Source organism: Balaenoptera acutorostrata, chromosome 15 (genome assembly GCF_949987535.1).
Source record: "Balaenoptera acutorostrata chromosome 15, mBalAcu1.1, whole genome shotgun sequence".
NCBI classification, from domain to species: domain Eukaryota; kingdom Metazoa; phylum Chordata; class Mammalia; order Artiodactyla; family Balaenopteridae; genus Balaenoptera; species Balaenoptera acutorostrata.
This window is the reverse complement of record NC_080078.1, coordinates 38,717,212-38,737,066: the sequence shown is the minus strand read 5'-3', so window position 1 is coordinate 38,737,066 and position 19,855 is coordinate 38,717,212. Positions and strand designations below refer to the sequence as shown.

General features: G+C 53.3%; 1 protein-coding gene across 7 annotated transcripts in view; it reads right to left on the bottom strand.

The window, feature by feature from the left end:
• Positions 1-19,855, bottom strand: part of UNKL (unk like zinc finger) — a 45,430-nt gene that overhangs the window by 23,455 nt on the left and 2,120 nt on the right. For all 7 annotated transcript variants that reach the window (XM_057528532.1, XM_057528537.1, XM_057528531.1 and 4 more), the window contains 6 exons: positions 9,284-9,460; positions 8,803-8,936; positions 5,520-5,655; positions 3,963-4,080; positions 2,476-2,560; positions 1,812-1,897 (listed from right to left, as the gene is read on the bottom strand). In XM_057528532.1, coding sequence (XP_057384515.1) covers positions 1,812-1,897; positions 2,476-2,560; positions 3,963-4,080; positions 5,520-5,655; positions 8,803-8,936; positions 9,284-9,460 — 736 coding nt within the window. The remainder of the gene's footprint in view (positions 1-1,811; positions 1,898-2,475; positions 2,561-3,962; positions 4,081-5,519; positions 5,656-8,802; positions 8,937-9,283; positions 9,461-19,855) is intronic.

The following is a 19,855-nucleotide window of genomic DNA, read 5'->3' as shown; positions in this document are numbered from 1 at the left end:
CATAACTATGTTTACTGGCTCATTATGTAATAGAGGATGTGATAAAGGACACAAATGCACAGCCAGGTGAAGAGGCACTCCGGGCAAGGTCCAGAGGGGTCCCAAGTGCAGGAGCTTCTATCCCCGTGGAGCTGGGGTGTGCCACCCTCCCGCACATGGATGTGTTCCCCAACCTGGATGCTCTCCAAACCTCATACTTTAGAGATTTTTATGGAGGCTCATCACGTAGGCACGATCCATTATTGACTCAATCTCCAGCCCCTTCCCCCTCCCCAGAGGATGGGGGTAGGGCTGAAAGTTCCAGGCTTCTAATCACACCTGGTCTTTCTTGTGACTAGCCCCATCCAGGAGCCCACCAAGAGTCACCTCACTGGAACAAAAGAATTATGAGGGTCTTGGAGTCCTGTGTGAGGAACCGGGGGAAGAAGAGACCAATATACATATTTTCTATTATTTCACAATGTGCTTCTGTTGAGAGATGCCAGCAGGTCACGTGATGTGGCCAGTTCTCGACACAGTGAGGAGAGGGTGCCGGCAGCGAGAGCTGACCCACAGCTACGTGGGCCCCACAGCCGGGAGCGAGCAGTGGGGAAGCCGCTTCCCTCTCCCCAGTCGTAGAGGAGGGATTCAAACCCAAGACAGACTCCTCAAACCCAGGACCACATCTACAGGTGATGAGACTCCAGGCATCTCTCCCCCACCAGGGTGAAGTATGCGTGGTGAGGTTCATGGTTTGTCTGTTCACCCAGACTCTCTCTACACTGAAAAGGAAGCAGCGGGAACACCCACTGTGCACAAGGCTGGATTCAGGACTTGTGACAATCCTCACAAACAAATATACTCAGGATGGAGGGGACAACCAGTTGTTGCTTCCTCAGGTACAAGCCACACCAAGGATCCATCCACCCTGGCCCTCAGTGGGAGCCAAGCCAGTGGCCCTCTGACCACCACCTGAAACCACGACTGTCACACCCCCTGGGAGCCACCAAGGTGAGGAGGGGACTAGCTTCTGTCTCTGCCAAGCGTCGGCTCTGCTACTGGAAGAGAGTGGTGGTCCCGAACGCTCCTCCGTGCTGAAGGAGCAGTGATGAACTGTGTGCCTGGCAGGGCTCCTCTAAGCAAACCCCACCTCAGCTGTCCTCACCTTGCCTGTCCTTCTCTTTTTTCAGAAAAGCAACAAGTGGAAAGAAAGACAGGGCGGGGAAACACCTGAGTTTTTTCCAGTTTCCTTCCTAGAACCAATCCCAGGCGGCCACCTCCTCAATGACACCAACACAACAGATAAAACCATGTGCGAGGAAGAGGATCATCCTCAGAGACGTAAGGCAGAGCCAAGGAGCCCACAACCATGCCCACGACCATGCCAGAGCAATGGACGGGACGCAGGATGGAGCCCCCCATTGTCCCCTCCACCTGCACGGGCACAAGGGTCCTAACCCACCAGGCCCCCCATCTCTCACTGCCCAAATCTCACTGAGACGCCTGGGTCTGCCCTCGCACCTCGTTGGGGACCCGCCTCTCCTGCCCTTCAGGGGTCCCCCTGGACTCAGGGCCCCTCTTCACATTCAGCCAGAGACTGTGCCTCGCACATGGCCAATATGTGCGTGTCTGGCAAAAGGCAAGGTTGGGCAAGTACACCCGGGCCAGGACTCAGCCAGGACTCTTCTAGACTCTTCTATAAGGAGCCGCCAACCCTGCAGGCAGGCTGCCTCCAACCATCTCACCCAGAGAGCACATCCATCCGTGTACCTAACACTGGATTCAAACCAAATAGCAGAGCGGGCACCCTCCTCGGGACGCCGTCCACTTACGTGTCCGGGCTGCCCGCTTGGGGCCGCGGGGCCGCTGGCGGAGGTGAGGTCTCGGCAGCCCCAGTCACTGGCCATTCCAAGACTCTCTGCCAAGAAAGAGGGTGGCGGGCTTTGAGTGGCTGCTGGCTGAGACTTTGGTTAAAGAGACCCCACAGATCAGGGAGGGCAAGCGTGTGCTAGTCTCTAACGGGTCGGCCAGAGCCGCCGTGAGCTGAGCTGACCGCATGGGACCCTGGCGTCTTCCAGAGCAAATCATGAACGACTCCAACAGCAGAAAGTAATAGAAAATTTCAACAGGAAAAGCCACCCTCCCCATTAAAATAAAAAACAGTAAAATCAGAATTTGCAACTATGCTCATAAGAACAGGAAACCCAAATCAAAAAGCTTTAAGAGGAAGCTCTCAGGAACACTGGGGGAAGGGCCGTGTCTGTGCATTTCCCGTCACGGTTTCTGCCTTTGGGGACTTTTTTTTTTTTTTTTTTTTTTTTTTGGGGGGACTTTTTATGGGCTCACCTGGCCATCAAAATTACTACACTCACGGCCCTGGGGTGCCCAGAGGCAGGGCCATGCTGAGCCCCATGAAGCCCAGAGCCCCGCCGACCCTCCCAGCCACCCCCGACAGAGGCTGAGCCCTGCCTGCTCCGGGTGCACTGAGGTACTCACTCTCCACGTGTGCAAAAGCACAGAAGGGGCCCCGAGGGCAGTGCCCGGTCTGTCGCATGTCGTTGCACTTGGTAGACTTGTAGATCTAGGAAATGAAAATAAAACAGCAAATAGAGAGGCTGGACTGGAAACCTGTTTCTGTGGGAGGCCCAGAGCTGGCTGGGTCTGGCCTCCTCCTTCCAGCTGGAGGCCCAGAGCTGGTAATCACAAGGGGGTATCCTGAAAAAGAGGGATGTGGACACCACACTCCCCGTCCCCACTCCTCCCAGCAGTCCCGGGACGCCCTGTCTGCGCAGGGCCAGTCAGCCTGGGAAACCATGTGGGCCTGAGGCTGCTCCTGCAGCGCCTGTCCTTGAAATCACATATCAGGTCAGTTTGTCCACTTGGCATTTCCTGAAAGATGCACCTGGTTCAGTGCCTGGTATACAGCAGGTGCGCAAGAAATGCCTGTTAAGTGACCACATGTGTCCACTCCATGGCCAGACCCAAGGCTGCTTCACTAGGGTGTGGCCCCGCAGCACAGCCTGCCCAGGAGGGACAGCGGTCTCTAGGCCCCAGACACCCTCATGGGCGCTGCCACCCGCCCCCTTCCCTGCCCGAAACGCTGCTCATTCCCCGTGGCTCTTTGACCATCCCCTGAGCACCTGCACTGAAATTTTAAGGGTCACCAACAAAAGCAATTTCAAAAGGTCTCCAATTCAGAACTACAAATATCAGGAGTCTAAGTGTTGTTTTATGCACGCTTTGAAGCACTGAATCTCTAGACAGAAGAAACTTTTAAGAAACAAAACACCACAGCCTTTCAGACCAGGAGCCCACCCCTCCCTGGAGCCCAGGTGCCCCAGTGGGCACAGCTGGGCGCTCCTTCACCGCAGAGCCTGCTCCCAGCCTGGCCCTGACCCTCCTGGTCCCGGTGCTCTGATGCTCTCCCGTTGGCTCAGGGGCCTTGTGTGCTTGTTCGTTTTTAATACAAATCCGAGTGTGCAGCAAAGGGTTAACTCCATGACTTCCCTGTCCACACCCACATGCCCCAAAGGAAGGACTGGCTTTGACGGGCTCAGCTCAGGGAGGTGACGTTTGAGCCCCTGGAATGTCCTGCCTGGTCGGGTCTCTGTTTACCTGGGGCCCTGGGCCATGCCACATAGTGACTTAAGGTGGGCCTGGGCCACCCAGCATTGGCTCAGCCTCTGCAGGGGCCAGAGACTGAGGTCAGCCACGTCTGCTGACCAACCCCCAGTAAAAACCCTAGATGCCAAGGCTTGGGTGACTTCCCAGCTGGCAGCACTGTGAGTATGGCCACAAATACGGCCACACATGGTGGCTAGGAGGACACACCGTCCACAGTGCGTGCCTGGTCTCCCCAGGACCCGCCCCTGTGGCCTTGATCCTTTGCTGATTTTAATCGCATTCTTTCCATGTAAAGAACCATAGGTGCTGAGCCCTGCGAGTCCTTTGAGCCTGTCCCTGGACCGGGGGTGCTCCCGTACCTCGGGGTGGAACTGCTGCTCTGTGCGCGAGTGGCAGTACTGACAGCTGTCCCCGCTCTCGCACCTGGAGGGCTCGCCCCACTCGTCACCGTGCTTCACGCTGGGGCAGGGGGTGGACCTGGGGGACAAGGAGGAGTCAGCGGAGGATGGATGTCCTCCCCACGTGCCCTGGGGCATCAGGCTGTCCGCACAGTGCTGAGCACACGTGCACCACCAGGGGACATGGGTGCCAGCCCTGGAAGCACTGGCCCTTTCCTCACCAGGACAGGCAAAAAAAAAAAAGCAGGGCGGGGATTTCCCTGGCCGTCCAGTGGTTAGGACTCTGCGCTTCCACTGCCGGGGGAGTGGGTTCGATCCCTGGTCAGGGAACTAAGATCCCACATGCCGCAGAGCGCGGCCAAAAAAAAGCAGTGCAGGTGCCTGGTGGAACCCAGAAAGCATTCGGGAGCCCGTTTTCATTTTCCACAAAATGTGAAGTGATTCTGAGTCAGAGCCACTGATGCCACTGTGACAAGCACCTCGGAGACGCAGCCAGGCCTCCTGCAGCAGGAGAAGACCAGGCCCAGCCCCCGCCCAGCCCACAAGGGGACCACACTCTGTCTCCCCGTGAGACTGTTTCAAAATTGAACCTGAGACTTTGGTCCTACAATATGAAAACCCTAACCAATACCCTCTAATCTTCAGGTACTTCCTGGCAGCTTTATTGTATTGGATTTATTTTAAAAATTATCATCTGTGGGAAATAAAGCTTTTATTTTTTACGATTTTCTATCCCTTTGATACGCAGTAAATTCACTTCATCTTCTCAAGATGACATCGGGTGACTAAAAGCCAAAGGTTCTCTGTCCCTCAACTCAAACTACTCAGAACAGTGACTGTCATAAAAACAACTTTCTCTATCTGAAAGTGAGGGCTCTCAGGCAGGTGAGGTGGCATCAAATTATTAGAGAGAGGCTCTTTGCTCCAAGAACAAGCTCTACACAGAGCTCGGGACCCAAGGGAGGAGTGAGGTGAGGGCCAAGGTGCCCAGGCACCCCTGGGGTTCCGTGTCCCCAGTCCCCCACCCCGCCAAGTGCTGGGTCCATCCAGCAAGTTGGCAAACCCGAGGCTAAGCTGGGCACCAAGGTGAGGGCAGCTGGAGTGAGGAGGAGACGGCCTAGGAAGAGACCAGGACTGCCAGGTGCATGACAGCAGGTGAGGCCCAAACCCACCACCCCGAGGACATCAGTCCTCCGGAGAGGGTGAAGTCAGGCTGTGGGCACCGGGACTCTCAGCCTCACAAGGGCCACTTCCTTGCCAGCAGGCGCTCTTGCTGGCAGGGGCACACAGGTCACAGGAGGGAGGCCGGGGGAGGGGGGGAAATGGAGGAGCCATGCCCTGACCGCACCTGCCGGCTGGCTGGACACTGGGGCCTCTGGGGAGAGTGAAGGGAGCAGAGGGGTGGCTGCCTAAACTAGAGCCTCGAGCCGACGTGAGCGTGAACAGAGGGGACCGCCGGGCTGGGCCCACACCAGAGAAGTCGGCCAGGGCCCTGCGGCGCCCGTGGCCCAGGCTCACCTGTACTGGAACCTCCGGGGGTCCCGCCGCCGGTCCCTGCTGTTGTGGAAGTGCGGGCATGCGTAGCCCTGGCGGCACAGGCGTGGCGGCTTGGGGCACTGCTCTGTCTTGTAGCTGCCTAGCACAAAGTTGGTATCTGAAAAACAGGGGTCCACACGGAAACGTGCACACGTGTGCTCACGGCAGCCACACAGCCAAAAGCTGTCCATCGGCAGATGATGGGTAAACGCCATGTGGCCCATCCATGTGGTGGAGTGAAGCACTGACGCGCTACGACGTGGATGAGACTTTAACGATCTGAACGCACAATGCTCAGTGAGAGAAGCAGACACAGAAGGCACATGTTGTATGATTCTACTTATAGGAAACATCCAGAACAGGCAAATCCATAGACAGGAAGTAGATTAGTGGGTATCAGGGGCCGGGGCTTCTTTGGGGAGACTAGATAGAGTTTTAGAACCAGATAAAAGTGATGGGTGCACAACACTGTGAACATACTAAAAACCTCCGAAATACACTTTAAAATGGCTCATTTTACACCCAATAAAGTACCATACAAATTTTAAAAATAAATAAATAAAAATAAATAAAATGGCTCATTTTAACCCCAAGGTAAATGATGGGTGCTGGGCGATGCTGACATGTCAATGCAGGCTCTCAGCTGTGACAAACATCCCACTGCAGGGGGGCTGCCGTGTGTATGGAGGTACCAGATATGTGAGGCCTCCCTGAACTTTCCACAATGTGGAACCTAAAACTGCTCTAAAAAAATAAAGTCTAGGGCTTCCCTGGTGGCGCAGTGGTTGAGAGTCTGCCTGCTAATGCAGGGGACACGGGTTCGAGCCCTGGCCTGGGAAGATCCCACATGCCGCGGAGCGGCTGGGCCCGTGAGCCACAACTGCTGAGCCTGCGCGTCTGGAGCCTGTGCTCCGCGGCGAGAGAGGCCGCGGCGGTGAGAGGCCCGCGCATCGCGATGAAGAGTGGCCCCCGCTTGCCACAACTGGAGAAAGCCCTCGCACAGAAACGAAGACCCAACACAGCCAAAATCAATCAATCAATCAATCAATCAAAAACATACGCATCTGATTCAAGATCCTCATTAAAAAAAAAAAAAATAAATAAAGTCTATGTTTTAAGTAGTTAATTTCATGTTATCTGAATTTTATCTCAAAGCAAAAATAAACAAAAAAACCACCAGGGGTCATTTAAAAGCAGTAACGGATGAACGGAGATTCTTGAAAATCATACCCATTTTTGGGTTGGTTAATAATTGACCCTCCCCATTTTTTTTTTTTTTTTTTACAAACGCCATTGTTTTTAATTACACTTGCCCAGCAGGGCTGACCCTCAAGGCATGGAGGGGAAGACAGTGGCGGAGGGAGGGTGTGTTGCCCGGCCAACCCCGGGAGCCGCAGCGCCACGCCCAGGACACACTTCCACACCCACATTTAATGGCACCACCCCCCCCACACACCAAACTCAGTTCCAAATAACTGACAAAATGACAAGGGAAGTGAACCACACAGCAGGGCACAGAGAGGACAAAAGGAGTTTAAACAGAAAAGACGATTTTAAGAAAATAAAAATTGTAAGACACTTGTTCACAAGCATTGACAGAGGACCTCCAACAGACACGAGGTCCTGCGCTGAGTGGCATGAACCACAAAGAAGTGAGAGGCGTGGCAGTGCCCATGAGTCACAGGGGCTCCGGAACGCCCTTTAGTGGGTGACAGATGAACGGTCCACCCAGACGTGGAGAATTATTCAGCAATAAGAAGAAAGGTGCTAACATAATATGAGAAGAAAAAAAGAAGAAAGACGCTACCAAGCCCCAAAGAGACACAGGGAACCCTGAATGCACAGTACTAAGTGCAAAGGCTACACACTGTGTGATCCCAACTGTATGACAAAACAATGGGGCGAAAGATCAGTGGTCACCAGCAATGGAGCACAGAGGATCTTAGAGCAGTGACACTACCTGCATGACATCATAATGGAGGATCCATGTCTTTATACATTTGCCCAAACCCGGAGAATGCACAATGCAGGGGTAAACTGTGCCGTTAGTTAATAATCATGTATCAATATTGGTTGTCAATTGTAACACATGTTACCTCATCAACACAAGACGTTCACGATGTGCAATTTTTCTGTTAACCGAAAACTTCCCTAAAAAATAAAATCTACTAACTAAAAATCCAAACCACGGGTGCTGAGGGTTAGTTATCCGGCCAGACCCGACCCAGCGCCTCCTCCCACTTTCCTTCCTCAAGCTCAGCCCGCCTGACAGTGACAAGAGAGGACCTGTACCCCCACCTGCACCACCAGCCAGAGCTCACAGGTGGAGCCTGTGGTCCAGGACCAGGGAGACCGAGGGGCTGCGACACGAGAAGGACAAGCCCCGAGGCAGGGAGCTGTCGGCGCAGCCCTCCCTCTGTGCAAGCCTCTCCCCAGAGGGCCATGGCGACACTGGGACCCCCATATATGCTGTGGGTCCAGGACCCCCACACCGCAGGCGCGATGGAAGGCCAGGCTCCTCAGCGCTCCTGCTGGGCCAGGCCTGAGGCCCGGGCATCAGGAAGGCCTGTGCAGCCACTTTTGTTAATTCGTCCCTGGGCCCAGGGTGGCATAGGATTCAGCGGGTGGGGGAAAGACCCTTGTAGGGAATTCACCGCTTAAGTAAGCGCGGCCTTGAAGCATTTATGCGCGTGAGAGCAAAGCCGGTCCAAGGAGACACGGCATTACCGAGGGGGGTTCTCTTAAAACCACACCACCCTCGGGAAACATCCAAACAGGCAGCTCCACGGAGACATAGCCAGGCTAGTGGATGCCAGGGCTGGGGAGGGGAGACCACTGATGGGCATGGGTTTCTGTCCGAGGTGATGGAAATGTTCTGGAACCAGACAGAGTTGATGGTTGCACAACACTGTGGTGCACCAAATGCCACGGACCTGTGACTTTCGGATGGTTAAAATGGCAAATTTACATTATGGGTATTTTACAATTAAACAAACCTCACTGCCCATAGCCATCATCTGTGGAGGCTGCTGGGGACCAGGCTGGCTCTGGGACCAGACACCTGGCAGGAGCTGCGCCAGCTGTGCAGGCCCCTCCCCCAGAGCAGCCTGGGGACCAGACAGGCTGCTGGAGGGGCTGAGGGTGATGTGCTCGAATGGAGCCTCGGTCTCCCCTCCTGACCTGTAAAGGGGGCGACGAGGTCCACCGTGCGGGCACTTTACAGACAGGGACGAGCCCCCCGCCCCAGCAGCGGCTGCGGGGTTACCTTGCCACCGGGGGTCCTCGCCCAGGATCTTCTCCATCAGGGCCTGGCTGGCCAAGACCCCAGGTTGCAGGTCAGGGACGCCATCCCCAGCACTGAGCTGGCCGTTCTGCAGGGCTTCCTGGGCCTGCAGCTCCCTGCAACCAAACGGCACGTGGTCACAGTGCTGCAGCCTGTCCGAAGCCTCCGACGGTGAGACAGCCACCGGCTTCTGTCATCTTACGAAGCCGCCTACGTGAGGGTTCAGGACGTGCAGCCCACGGCCTTGGGGCCCCCGTCCCGGGATGACAGTCTTGGCCTAAATTCCAACAGCCTCAGAGCTGAGCGTGTGAGACGCCACAAGCTCCCCCGGGTCCGGGTCAGGAGGGAGGAGAAGGGTCACTTTCTCGTTAGGAGTAAAATCAAGGCCCAGAAAGAGCTGCTTGAGGCAAGCAATGCCCGAAACACAGGGAGGAGAGTGGCTCCCGGCAGGACGGCCACTCACCTGATGTCACACACGGGCGGCCGCAGGTCCAGGGGGCCGTGCGCGAAGGCGCAGTGCAGTCCGTTCTTCACGCAGTGGCCCCGGGCATCCGTCTCATGGATGCACGTGCCCGTCTTGTAGTAGCGCAGGTGATACTTGCGCTCCGTGTCCCCGGTCGTCCGGTGCAGGTACGGACATCTGGGAAGCAGAAGACGACACGCACCGTCTGGGCCCTGGGGCCACCACGGTGTCAACCTGCTCCCGCAGCTGGTTCTTGTCTCCTTTTCCCAAACACCTGCTCTAGTCGGAGGATGAACAGCACTGGACAGAGCACCCGTCCCTGCTCCAGACCCTCCCCCACGGCACTCAGACCCCCACAAATCCCTCAATTACACATGGGAGAAAAATACAACACCCAAGTTACCCGAAAATCACCCTTCATAATCTTTTGAATAAAGTGGAAAACAAAGTTCCCCCATCAAGTAAGGGGCTGGCGGCCTCTCCCGTCCCCCGTCCAGGTGCTTTCAGGGACCCCTCGAGGGAGGTGGAGGAGCCTGGAAGGGCTGGAGGAGGACGCTGGGGGAGACAGGCTGGGGAGAAGCAGCTGGGGGGAGGCACGGATGGGGCAGCATCCCACAGGCCACACGAAGGCGCGGAGCCACGCACTCCCAGGGAGAGCCACACACGGCTCCCTGAGCAGCAAGGGTTAGGGTTAGGGTGAGGGCTCCCGCTGCAGGGAGGTGGCAGTGGCAGAGGTGGCATGGACGGTTCCAGCAGACATGGGGCAGGGAACTGAGCCCACCTCAAGGTCAGTCCCTCCAGACAAGAGCCAGAGACACAGAAGAATGGGAGGGGATACACAAAGGACTCTGAGCAGCCCCGGAGTGGCCCAAGGCCGAGGCAGAGCCATAGCTGCAAGTCCCCAGGTCTAAAAACAAGGCCATCACCCCCAGAGATGGATGGGGAGCACTGTGTGGGGCTTGGGAAAGGTCCACTCCCACCTCGCTGCCTGGCAGGCCGTGGACCTGGGTGCTGGGAGCACCTGTGGGGGTGGGGGGCTCCCCATGCAGAGCACAGATGGATGGACAAGACCAAAAGTAAAAGAAAAAACGACTTAGGGACCAACCAGTCTAAACCCCCGTCTGGTAAGATGAAGAAACAGAGGCTCAGAGTTCGGACAGCTCACCCTAGACATTATGGAACACCCCGGGTGTGCAGGCCATAAGAGCGGGACAGAGAGGACGCCATGCCCCGGCAAGTTCCCGGGTCCCCCGGAGCCAACCAAGCAAAAGGCAAATACTGTGGGCCCAGGAGATCCAGATGCACTCCCAGAAGAGCTGGGGTCTCGAAGATACATGTGCCCCCACGATTACAGCAGCACGAGTCACAAGAGCTTAAAGCTGGAAATAACCCGAGTGTCCACCAACTGATGGATGGATGAACAAAACATGGTCCATCCAGACAGTGGAATGAGCACTGATACAGGCTACAACAGGGATGAACCTTGAAAACATTCTGTTAAGTGAAAGAAGCCAGACACAAAAGGACAAATACTGTGTGGGTCCATTCCCATGAGGTCCCTAAAGCAGTCAAATTCATAGCAACAGAAAGTAGAGGGTGGGGGTAGGATAGGGAGGGTGGGAGGGAGGGAGATGCAAGGGGGAAGAGATATGGGGACATATGTATATGTATAAGTGATTCACTTTGTTATAAAGCAGAAACTGACACACCATTGTAAAGCAATTATACTCTAATAAAGATGTTAAAAAAAAAGAAAGAAAAAAAGAGAAAAAAAATATATATCATGTACTACCTAAATCTTCTTATAGCATGCTGATGAAACAGAGAATAATATATTACTGTTTCAAAGAAGTTGTTTGAAAAAAATTATACTAAGCATTTTCTCATTTTTATTGTCAATAAATATGTATTAAATATGTGACTATAATAAATAGAATAAAGAAAAAAAAAAGGAAAGTAGAGGGTGGGTGCCAGGGGCTGGGGGAGGCAGAGGGGGAGTGACTGTGTAATGGGACAGAATTTCTGTCTGGGAGGAAGAATCTGGAAATAGATGGCGGTCATGGTTGTACAACACTGTGAATGTAATTAATGCCACTGAATCGCACATTTAAAAATGGTTAAGTGCACCACAACTACTGAGCCTGCGCTCTAGAGCCCGTGAGCCGCAACTACTGAGCCCATGTGCCACAACTACTGAAGCCTGCATGCCTAGAGCCCATGCTCCGCAACAAGAGAAGTCACCACAGTGAGAAGCCCCCGCTCGCCAGAACTAGTGAAAGCCCGCACGCAGCAACGAAGACGCAACGCAGCCAAAAATAAATAAATTAATTAATTAATTTAAAAGATGGTTAAAATGGCAAACTTTATGGATGTTATCACAACTTTAAACAAAGCCCATTGGAGACAGAGAAGAGAGAGAGAGAGATGGTCTCTATGTGTTGAAATTTCAACACCACACTTATAGGGAAGCGTGTCACAGGTCATACCTGGATGGCCTGTGGCATTTCACAAACCGACACCTGAGTGACAGCACCCAGTTCAAGAGGACAGAACACAGCCAGCCCCTCGGGTCCCTCACATGGGCACGAGGTGGGGGGGATGACCACACTCTCTTGTGAGTGGCGGGAACTGAAAATGAGGCAATTCCTCCAATTAACTCTGCACAAACACTTCTGGGGCAATCCCAGCTGTCGTTGCCAATCACCAAAGATCCGTGAGAAAAAGGAAAAGCGGAAGATGGGGAAAGCAGTTTACGAGACAAGCTGGTCCCCACCTTGTGAAAAGAGAAAAGAAAAAACTTAAAGAATTATGACTGTATTACATACAGACAAGAAAAAGGAAACACTGCCTGTGCAGACAGTGCTCTCTGTGCCCAAATAGGAGCTGTCTCCTTCGTGTTCTCAAAGACAAGTTCCAAGGAACATTTTCAGGATGTATGAGTGAAATGGTCAAATATCTACTTAGGATTTTTACTATATTAGGTTTTGATGCAGCCTTGATTAAAATCCCTCACTACAGAGTTACATCTTAACGTTTTAAGCTCCTCCAAGAGCTCCTGTGCATCTCCTCACAAGCACTGGTGTGTAACTCAGTCTCTGGGTCCCCAGAGAGGTGAGGCTGTCATGGAGCAGTCTCTGCCACACCAAGGAACCTGCTCTAGAACAAGGAACCCCTCCCACTTTTCACATTAATATATAGACTAATATCACTAACAAAGAACGTGTAGAAATAGAGAGGCCAGGAACTCACAGAACAATGGGCTAGAGAAATAAACAAGCAACTTACAAAAGAGAAAATGCAAAGGGTCTCGACCACTGAGAGGCACTCATCTTGCTTCTGATGAGAGAAATGCACCTGGAGGCCCACATGTTCCCGGGCAAAACCCCAGGAGCAGGGCTATGGTAAAGCAACACTGCTGCTGGCAAGAACGCCAAGTGACAGGCACCAAGAGGACAGGTGCCATTACCCTCCGTCCCAGCAATCCCCAAAGACAGACTGGCACACAGAGATAAAAAGATGTTTTGTTTGTAATCACCAAAGGCGGGAGACAACCCAGTTGTGGGATAAACTTCAAGGGAGCTCAGCGCGGCTTGGAGGAATGGGCAGTCTGTGTGGACGGCTTTGGAGGGGGCACCAGGCGGTACCGTGAGGGAAAAGCACTAAGAAGACAGAGTGCAGGACTTCCCTGGTGTCACAGTGGTTAAGAATCCGCCTGCCGGGCTTCCCTGGTGGCGCAGTGGTTGAGAATCTGCCTGCCAATGCAGGGGACACGGGTTCGAGCCCTGGTCTGGGAAGATCCCACGTGCCGCGGAGCGGCTGGGCCCGTGAGCCACAACTACTGAGCCTGCGCATCTGGAGCCTGTGCTCCGCAACAAGAGAGGCCGCGGCGGTGAGAGGCCCACGCACCGCGATGAAGAGTGGCCCCCGCTTGCCACAACTAGAGAAACCCCTCGCACGGAAACGAAGACCCAACACAGCCATAAATAAATAAATAAAGAATCCTCGTCAAAAAAGGTGATGATTTACTTTCTAAAAAAAAAAAGAAGAAAAGAATCCGCCTGCCAATGCAAGGGACATGGGTTTGAGCCCTGGTCCGGGAAGATCCCACGTGCTGTGGAACAACTAAGCCCGTGCGCCACAACTACTGAGACTGCGCTCTAGAGCCCACGAGCCACAACTACTGAAGCCCATGCGCCTAGAGCCTGTGCTCCGCAACAAGAGAAGCCACTGCAATAAGAAGCCCGCGCACCACAACAAAGAGTAGTCTTTGCTCGCCGCAACTAGAGAAAGCCTGCGCACAGCAACAAAGACCTAACACAGCCAAAAATAAAATTAAATAAATAAATAAATAAATTTATTTTAAAAGAAAAGGGAGTGTAGCACCCTATGGTTTACATCGGAAGGTGGGGGAGGGGAACAAGAATACAGATACGTCTGCTTGTATCAAAAATTATGGAAGGAGGAGCTATTGTTTCATGGGGACAGAGTTTCAGTTTGAAGATGGAAAAGTTCTGGAGGTGGATGGTGGTGATGGCTGCACAACATTGCAAATAAACTTAACTCCACTAAACTGTACAGTTAAAAAAGCTAAGATGATAAATTTAATGTTATGTATGTTTTACTACAATAAAAAATAAAATAAAATGACTTTAATAGGAAAATGGCCATTTTGCAAAAACAGTTCCAATCTTCAGAAACACTCACAATCTACTATAAGTTAAAGCAAGAGAATTCCAGAGTCTGGGGAGAGGGGGACCAGCACATCAGAGCCAAGGCACTGCCTGTTGGTTTATCTACGGAACCCAGTCCACATAGCCGTGCTGAAGCAGGACCACACGGACCACAGGCATCACCGATGCGCTAACTGCAGGGTGTGGCAAAGGCTGCATGCACCCCCACAGCTCCGGGGAGTGAATGTGGTGGGCGACACCTCCCCCATTTCCCCATGTTCCCTAATGGTCCCTCAGGCCAGCTCTAAGCATCATTTCGTTTCCTTGCCAGTACCATCATTGTGGCAACCAGAGCCCGGCCAAGGTTCCCCCTCTCGCCAGCACTGAGCACCGAACAGGCACTATTATTTCATTAGGGGCATGTCACCTCTGATTATTACATGACTTCAAAGCATAAGCTAAGATTAAAATATTGGAGGACATTTAATGAAAAGAAAATGGCTTCACCTAAGAACATCTAAGAGGCAAAAGGGAAAACCTTAGAGAAAACACAATGGCAGAATGTAGACACGGGGAAGAGGCTGGGGGGAACCCCAGGGGTCAGCCCAATACCGCGTGCAGATGCTTCCTCGCCACAGGAGTTCACTCATCCATCCCGGGGGCCACTGACAGCCCTGCAGCACCTGTAATGTGATTCGGTTCCACAGCCCGTCAAATTCAGGGTGGCACCCGTGGTTCTCAAAACCATCCATGACAATTAGTGACCCAATCAGTGTAATTAAAACAAGGCTCCATGGATGGTGTGATGCACCAGTACATGCCAGACACAGGTCTGCCATGATGCTCTGGAACCACTGAAACTAGGAGGGAGGGGTAAAGAGGAACACGGCAGGGGCTCGAGGCTGCTGCCTGTGTCTCCAGGAGAGCCAGAAATCATCCCCTTCCTTCCCGCAACTCACCCAAAACAAAGGTAGACCCACAAACTCAGTTCCACTATACATCAACATTGGTCAGCAAGCCAGGCTGGAGCGCATCACAACCACCAGGATGGTCTGCTAACCCCAGACCATCTGATCTCGGCAGGAACCTTGGGTAGAAACTGCTGGCAAGTTCCCAGGTGATGCTGCTGCTGCTGATCTGGGGGCCGCACTGGGAGAACCACTGGGCTGAGACGGACACTCAAGTACAACATGATTCTCTCCTAGTCCTCAGGGAGTTCAGGCATAGGTGGGGACCAGAATACAGCACAGAAATAACTGAGGTGTGAACTGGACCAGAACCGAGCAGCAGATATGGAAAATGAGTGGCAGCAGAAAAATGGGAAAAGGAAGACCTGTGTGCCACAGACAACTGGGGATGGCAAAAAGGTGGGGCTTGTGGGGAGAAGCTTGAGTGTCCCCCTCTTCTCTGACACTAGGGGTGGGGGGGTTGCCAGTTAACCCCATGTGGACCACACACCCATCCATTCAGCCCGGCACCCCCAGCCTCTGGCTTCCAAGGGCTGCCCTGGACTCTCAAGCCAGGCCAGCGACCCCTCATTAATCCCTAACATGGACCATCAGCTCGGCAACAAGTCCACCTCCCTCCTCTATGCCCAAAAAGCTGCCACCCTCTCCGAGAAACCTGTCTCTGCCGAGGCCGTCTCCCCACTCGCCTCCAAGGAGCACCAGAGCTCCCTGTGCCAGGCGCTCCCTCCCAGTCACCTCCTCATCCCCGGCCCTTCAATCAAAGCAGGGGGGCCTGAAATGCTACAATCACTCTCACGTTCTTCTGCTTCTTCTACCTACTGGTCTCTGACAGGTCCAACTCAGTCACCTAATTGTAATTTCTTTCCTTAGGTTGGCTGATTTGTAAAGCCTGTGTCTTCCCCTAGACTGTTAAGTAGCTCCGTGACTCCTAAATATTATGTTCTAACGTGGCCTGCCCTTGGCTTTCACCTCACCCCAAATGCCCAAGCAGAGTTCACTTATATGGTCAGTTTAAACAGCAACAGTTTATAACCATCCTGAAGTGAACGGACTTTCACCTAAGCCTTAGGTCCTAGGACACCTGACTTTTTAAAATTAAACATTGCAGGAGCATCTCTCAACAGACAAGTCAGACTAAGGACAAGTATGACACAGCAGGCACACCAAGACTTGGGCATGTAGAAAAGTTTCTGTACATCAGCAAGCTCCCGCAGTGCCCAGATTCACGGGTGGGAGGTCCCAGGCAACGTGCAGTGAGGAGGGAGGGAGCTGTGGGGAGATGTGCCGGGCCTGCCAGGTGAAAACATGGTAGGGAGCCCTACCAACAACAAGGCAGATCTCTAGAGCCAATCTGGAAAGTTATAGCACAGTAATGGGGCAGGCTCACTTCTTATTAAAACCAAGAAAACCTATAAAATGTGGGGTCTGGAGGGCCGCCTCCAGGGACTGCCTGCTTGTGGCAGAAAGAGGGTTATCAGGAAAGAGGATGGTCACTTTGTACTCCGTATAGTTGGGGACTGCTTGTATTGTCTGCCAATGAAAATGTTCCCCTGGAGGGGCCCCTCAGACCCCTGGAAGGGCCTTTGCTTTTTATGCGTCAGAACCTACCTCTGTAAACGCACCTGACATGCATTTACAAGCACAAAACGGACACATGGTCTCCTGGGAGGGGAAGCACACCTAGGTTCCAGGTGGGAAGACCCGCCCTGACGGTCTACGGTCCTGCGCAGCGAACAGGACTAGCTGGGGGGCTGGGGCTGTCCACACCCACTGCCTCTCTCAGAGCAGCTTTCAGGATGTGGCTGGACCGCGACAAACCTCCGGCCAAGCTTCGCTCCGGCAAGCGAGCGTCGCTTTCTTCAAAATCCCAGCCTGAGAAATACCTGCGACGGATCCGCACGGGTGGGAACAGCGACCCTGTGGGGTGGGCCCTGTGGGGTGGGCCCTGTGGGGTGGGCCCGCCCTCAAGCTCGGAGGCAGCGCCCGCTCGGCCGACTCGCTCTTGGCCGACTACAGAGGGCGCGCAGCGAGCTGCAGACCCAGGCGGTCCAGCCGCGCCGCGGGGAGGCCAGTTCCCACGGGGGCGGGGCGGGGCTCACGTGACCTTGTCGGCCAATCGAGGCCCGCGCCGGGGAAGGGGCGTGCCCGCCAGAACAAAGGGCGCCGCGAAAGGGAGGACCTGGGGCGCTAGCACTGAGGGGCCTTCCCGGCCACAGGGTGCCCGCCGGCGGAGGGTGACAGCGGGGGTGGGGGGGGGGGGTGGGGGGATGTGGCGGACGGGGAGGGGCCACGGAAGGAGGGGTGACAGAGAGAGGGGGAGGGTGACTGCCCACGGAGGAAAAGGGGTGACAGAGGGGGTGCCCATGGGGAGGAGGAGATGAGGGGGCTACCCAGAGATGACAGCTGGAGTACTCACAGGGGGTGGAGGTGACAGATGGGGAGGGGTCACTGGAAGGAGGGTGACAGCGAGAGGGGAAGGCTGACGGACTACCCGCCAATGAAAAGGGGTGACAGCGGGGGTGTGACAGCGGGGGAGGAGAGTGCCCGCAAATGAAAGGGGGTGACAGAAGGGGAGGGGGCCCCAGGAGGAGAGGTGACAGCAAGGGGGGAGAATGACCACCTGCCTAGGACAGGAGTTGACATCAGGGGTTGCCTCTTGGGGATCCCACCCTCCCGCCCACGGCTCAGCCCCACAGCGCCCCCATCAAGCTCCAAGAACTTGGATGCTTATGTCACCTGATGTTGGCTGAAGGGTCTTTGGTCTCTGATACATATTCATGATTTACAATAACAGGTTGCTAGTACATATGCCCAAAATAGGCATTTCAAGAACCAATGAACTGAAATAAAAGGAAAGCCCTTTCCTCGCTCTGAAAAGTAGTATCTATTTACAGATTCCATGGCAACCCTGCATGAGCTAGAATATGTAATTCAACAGGACAAACTCTGGGAAAGTCTATCTCCCGTGGAATGAGTGGTAATTACTAAGGAGAGATTCTCAGGGGAGATGTCTGGCCTGTCAAACACTTCCTATGGGGCTGAAGCAAGTCATCTCATGTGCTCACTAAAAGTCACAAACAAAATCTTTAATAAGACACGTGTACTTTCATACTGTGTGTACATGTACACAGGATGCACCCAAGACAGTATCAAACAACCATCTTAGTCCCATTCTTCTTCTCAATGATAACCTGCTAACCTGCATGCTATTTGGGCTATATGTTAATTTTTTTTTTTTTTTGGCTGCACCATGTGGCTTGTGGGATCTTATTTCCCCCACCAGGGATTGAACCTGGGCCCTCGGCAGTGAAAGCCGGGAGTCCTACCCACTGGACCGCCAGGGAATTCCCCATGTTAATGTTTTTGCAATAAATAATTGTAATATTTAATATTTGAGTCTAGCTTAAAATGACCATCCACAGGTAGGTGTCCACTGCAGCACTCTTCATTCCATAGGAACTGGACCCCACCTTGGATGTCCAGCAATGGGGCCAAATCCATACCAGGACATTCAGACTCCAGAACCCAAAACAGCTGTTAAAATATGCTTTCTTTCTGGCACAGTGGTTAAGAATATGCCTGCCAATGCAAAGGACACGGGTTCGAGCCCTGGTCTGGGAAGATCCCATATGCTGGGGAGCAACTAAGCCCGTGCACCACAACTACTGAGCCTGCGCTCTAGAGCCCACGAGCCACAACTACTGAGACTGCATGCCACAACTACTGAAGCCCGCGCGTCTAGAGCCCATGCTCCACAACAAGAGAAGCCACCACAATGAGAAGCCCACGCACCACAACAAAGAGTAGCCCCCGCTCTCTGCAACTAAAGAAAGCCCTCACGCAGCAACGAAGACCGAACGCAGCCAAAAATAAAATTAATTAATTAAAAAAATATATATGCTTTCTTTTCATGCATTAAAAGCATCACCAGTGAGGGGACTTCCCTGGCAGCCCAGTGGTTAAGAATCTATGCTTCTACTGCAGTGGGTGCAGGTTCGATCCCTCATGGGGGAACTAAGATCCCACATGCCATGCGGTGCAGCCAAAAAAAAAAAAAAAAAAAAAGCTTCACCAGTGAATACTGCCAAATAGTCCAAATAGTCCCCCATCCTGGACTCTGGAATGGGGTCAGACATGCTAGGTGACTGGATCCCTGCACCAGGGTCTCAGCAGTGGCCCCTGGGGGCAACTCAGGACTTAAGGTCCAGAGAGGTGACTGACATGGCCAAGGGAAATGAGGGACCGGAGGCCAGGCCTTAGCTAGACAAAAATATCTCTCTTCTGCAGACACATTTGCAGGAAACAGTAGCTCAAGATGCAATTAAATAATGCACTTTTAAAACTTCACAGAAGTATAATACCATCTTAACCAAAGTGGAGCTGGCTACATTATTTCCACAGGCTCCAGGCTGCCTTAACAACAACCCTATTTAACTATCTGGTGTTCAATTAAAAACCTTTCAGGAAATATATAAAGCTTTTAAGATGATCACCATAGGTCAAAAGTTTACTCCCTGACCTAAGCATTTTTGAAAACGAAGAACAGATTCACATGGGTCTCCCTGTGCAGCAGGTCTCCCTGTGCAGCAGCGTGAAAGTTGTCTTTAAAAGGGACCATACCTGGAGAACCACCTCCCTTCAGAGGGTCAGGGGATGAAGCCTACAGCGCCTCCCCCAGATCAGACCAGGATCCAACAGAAGCTGAACAAGCTGCTCTTTCCAAGAGGCCCTGGGGCGCAGCGCCACCACCTCACCTCCAGGTGGGAATGGATAGGCTCTTCTCCTCAAACGGCCCACAAGAAAAAAGCAAGACCTCCCTCTACCAATCTCTGCCAGTTATATGAATGTACAATCTGACTTGTACTTTCCGTGTTTTCCTATTCTACATATTTCAAAATGAAGACATCTGTTCATAACACCATTAGGAAACTTGT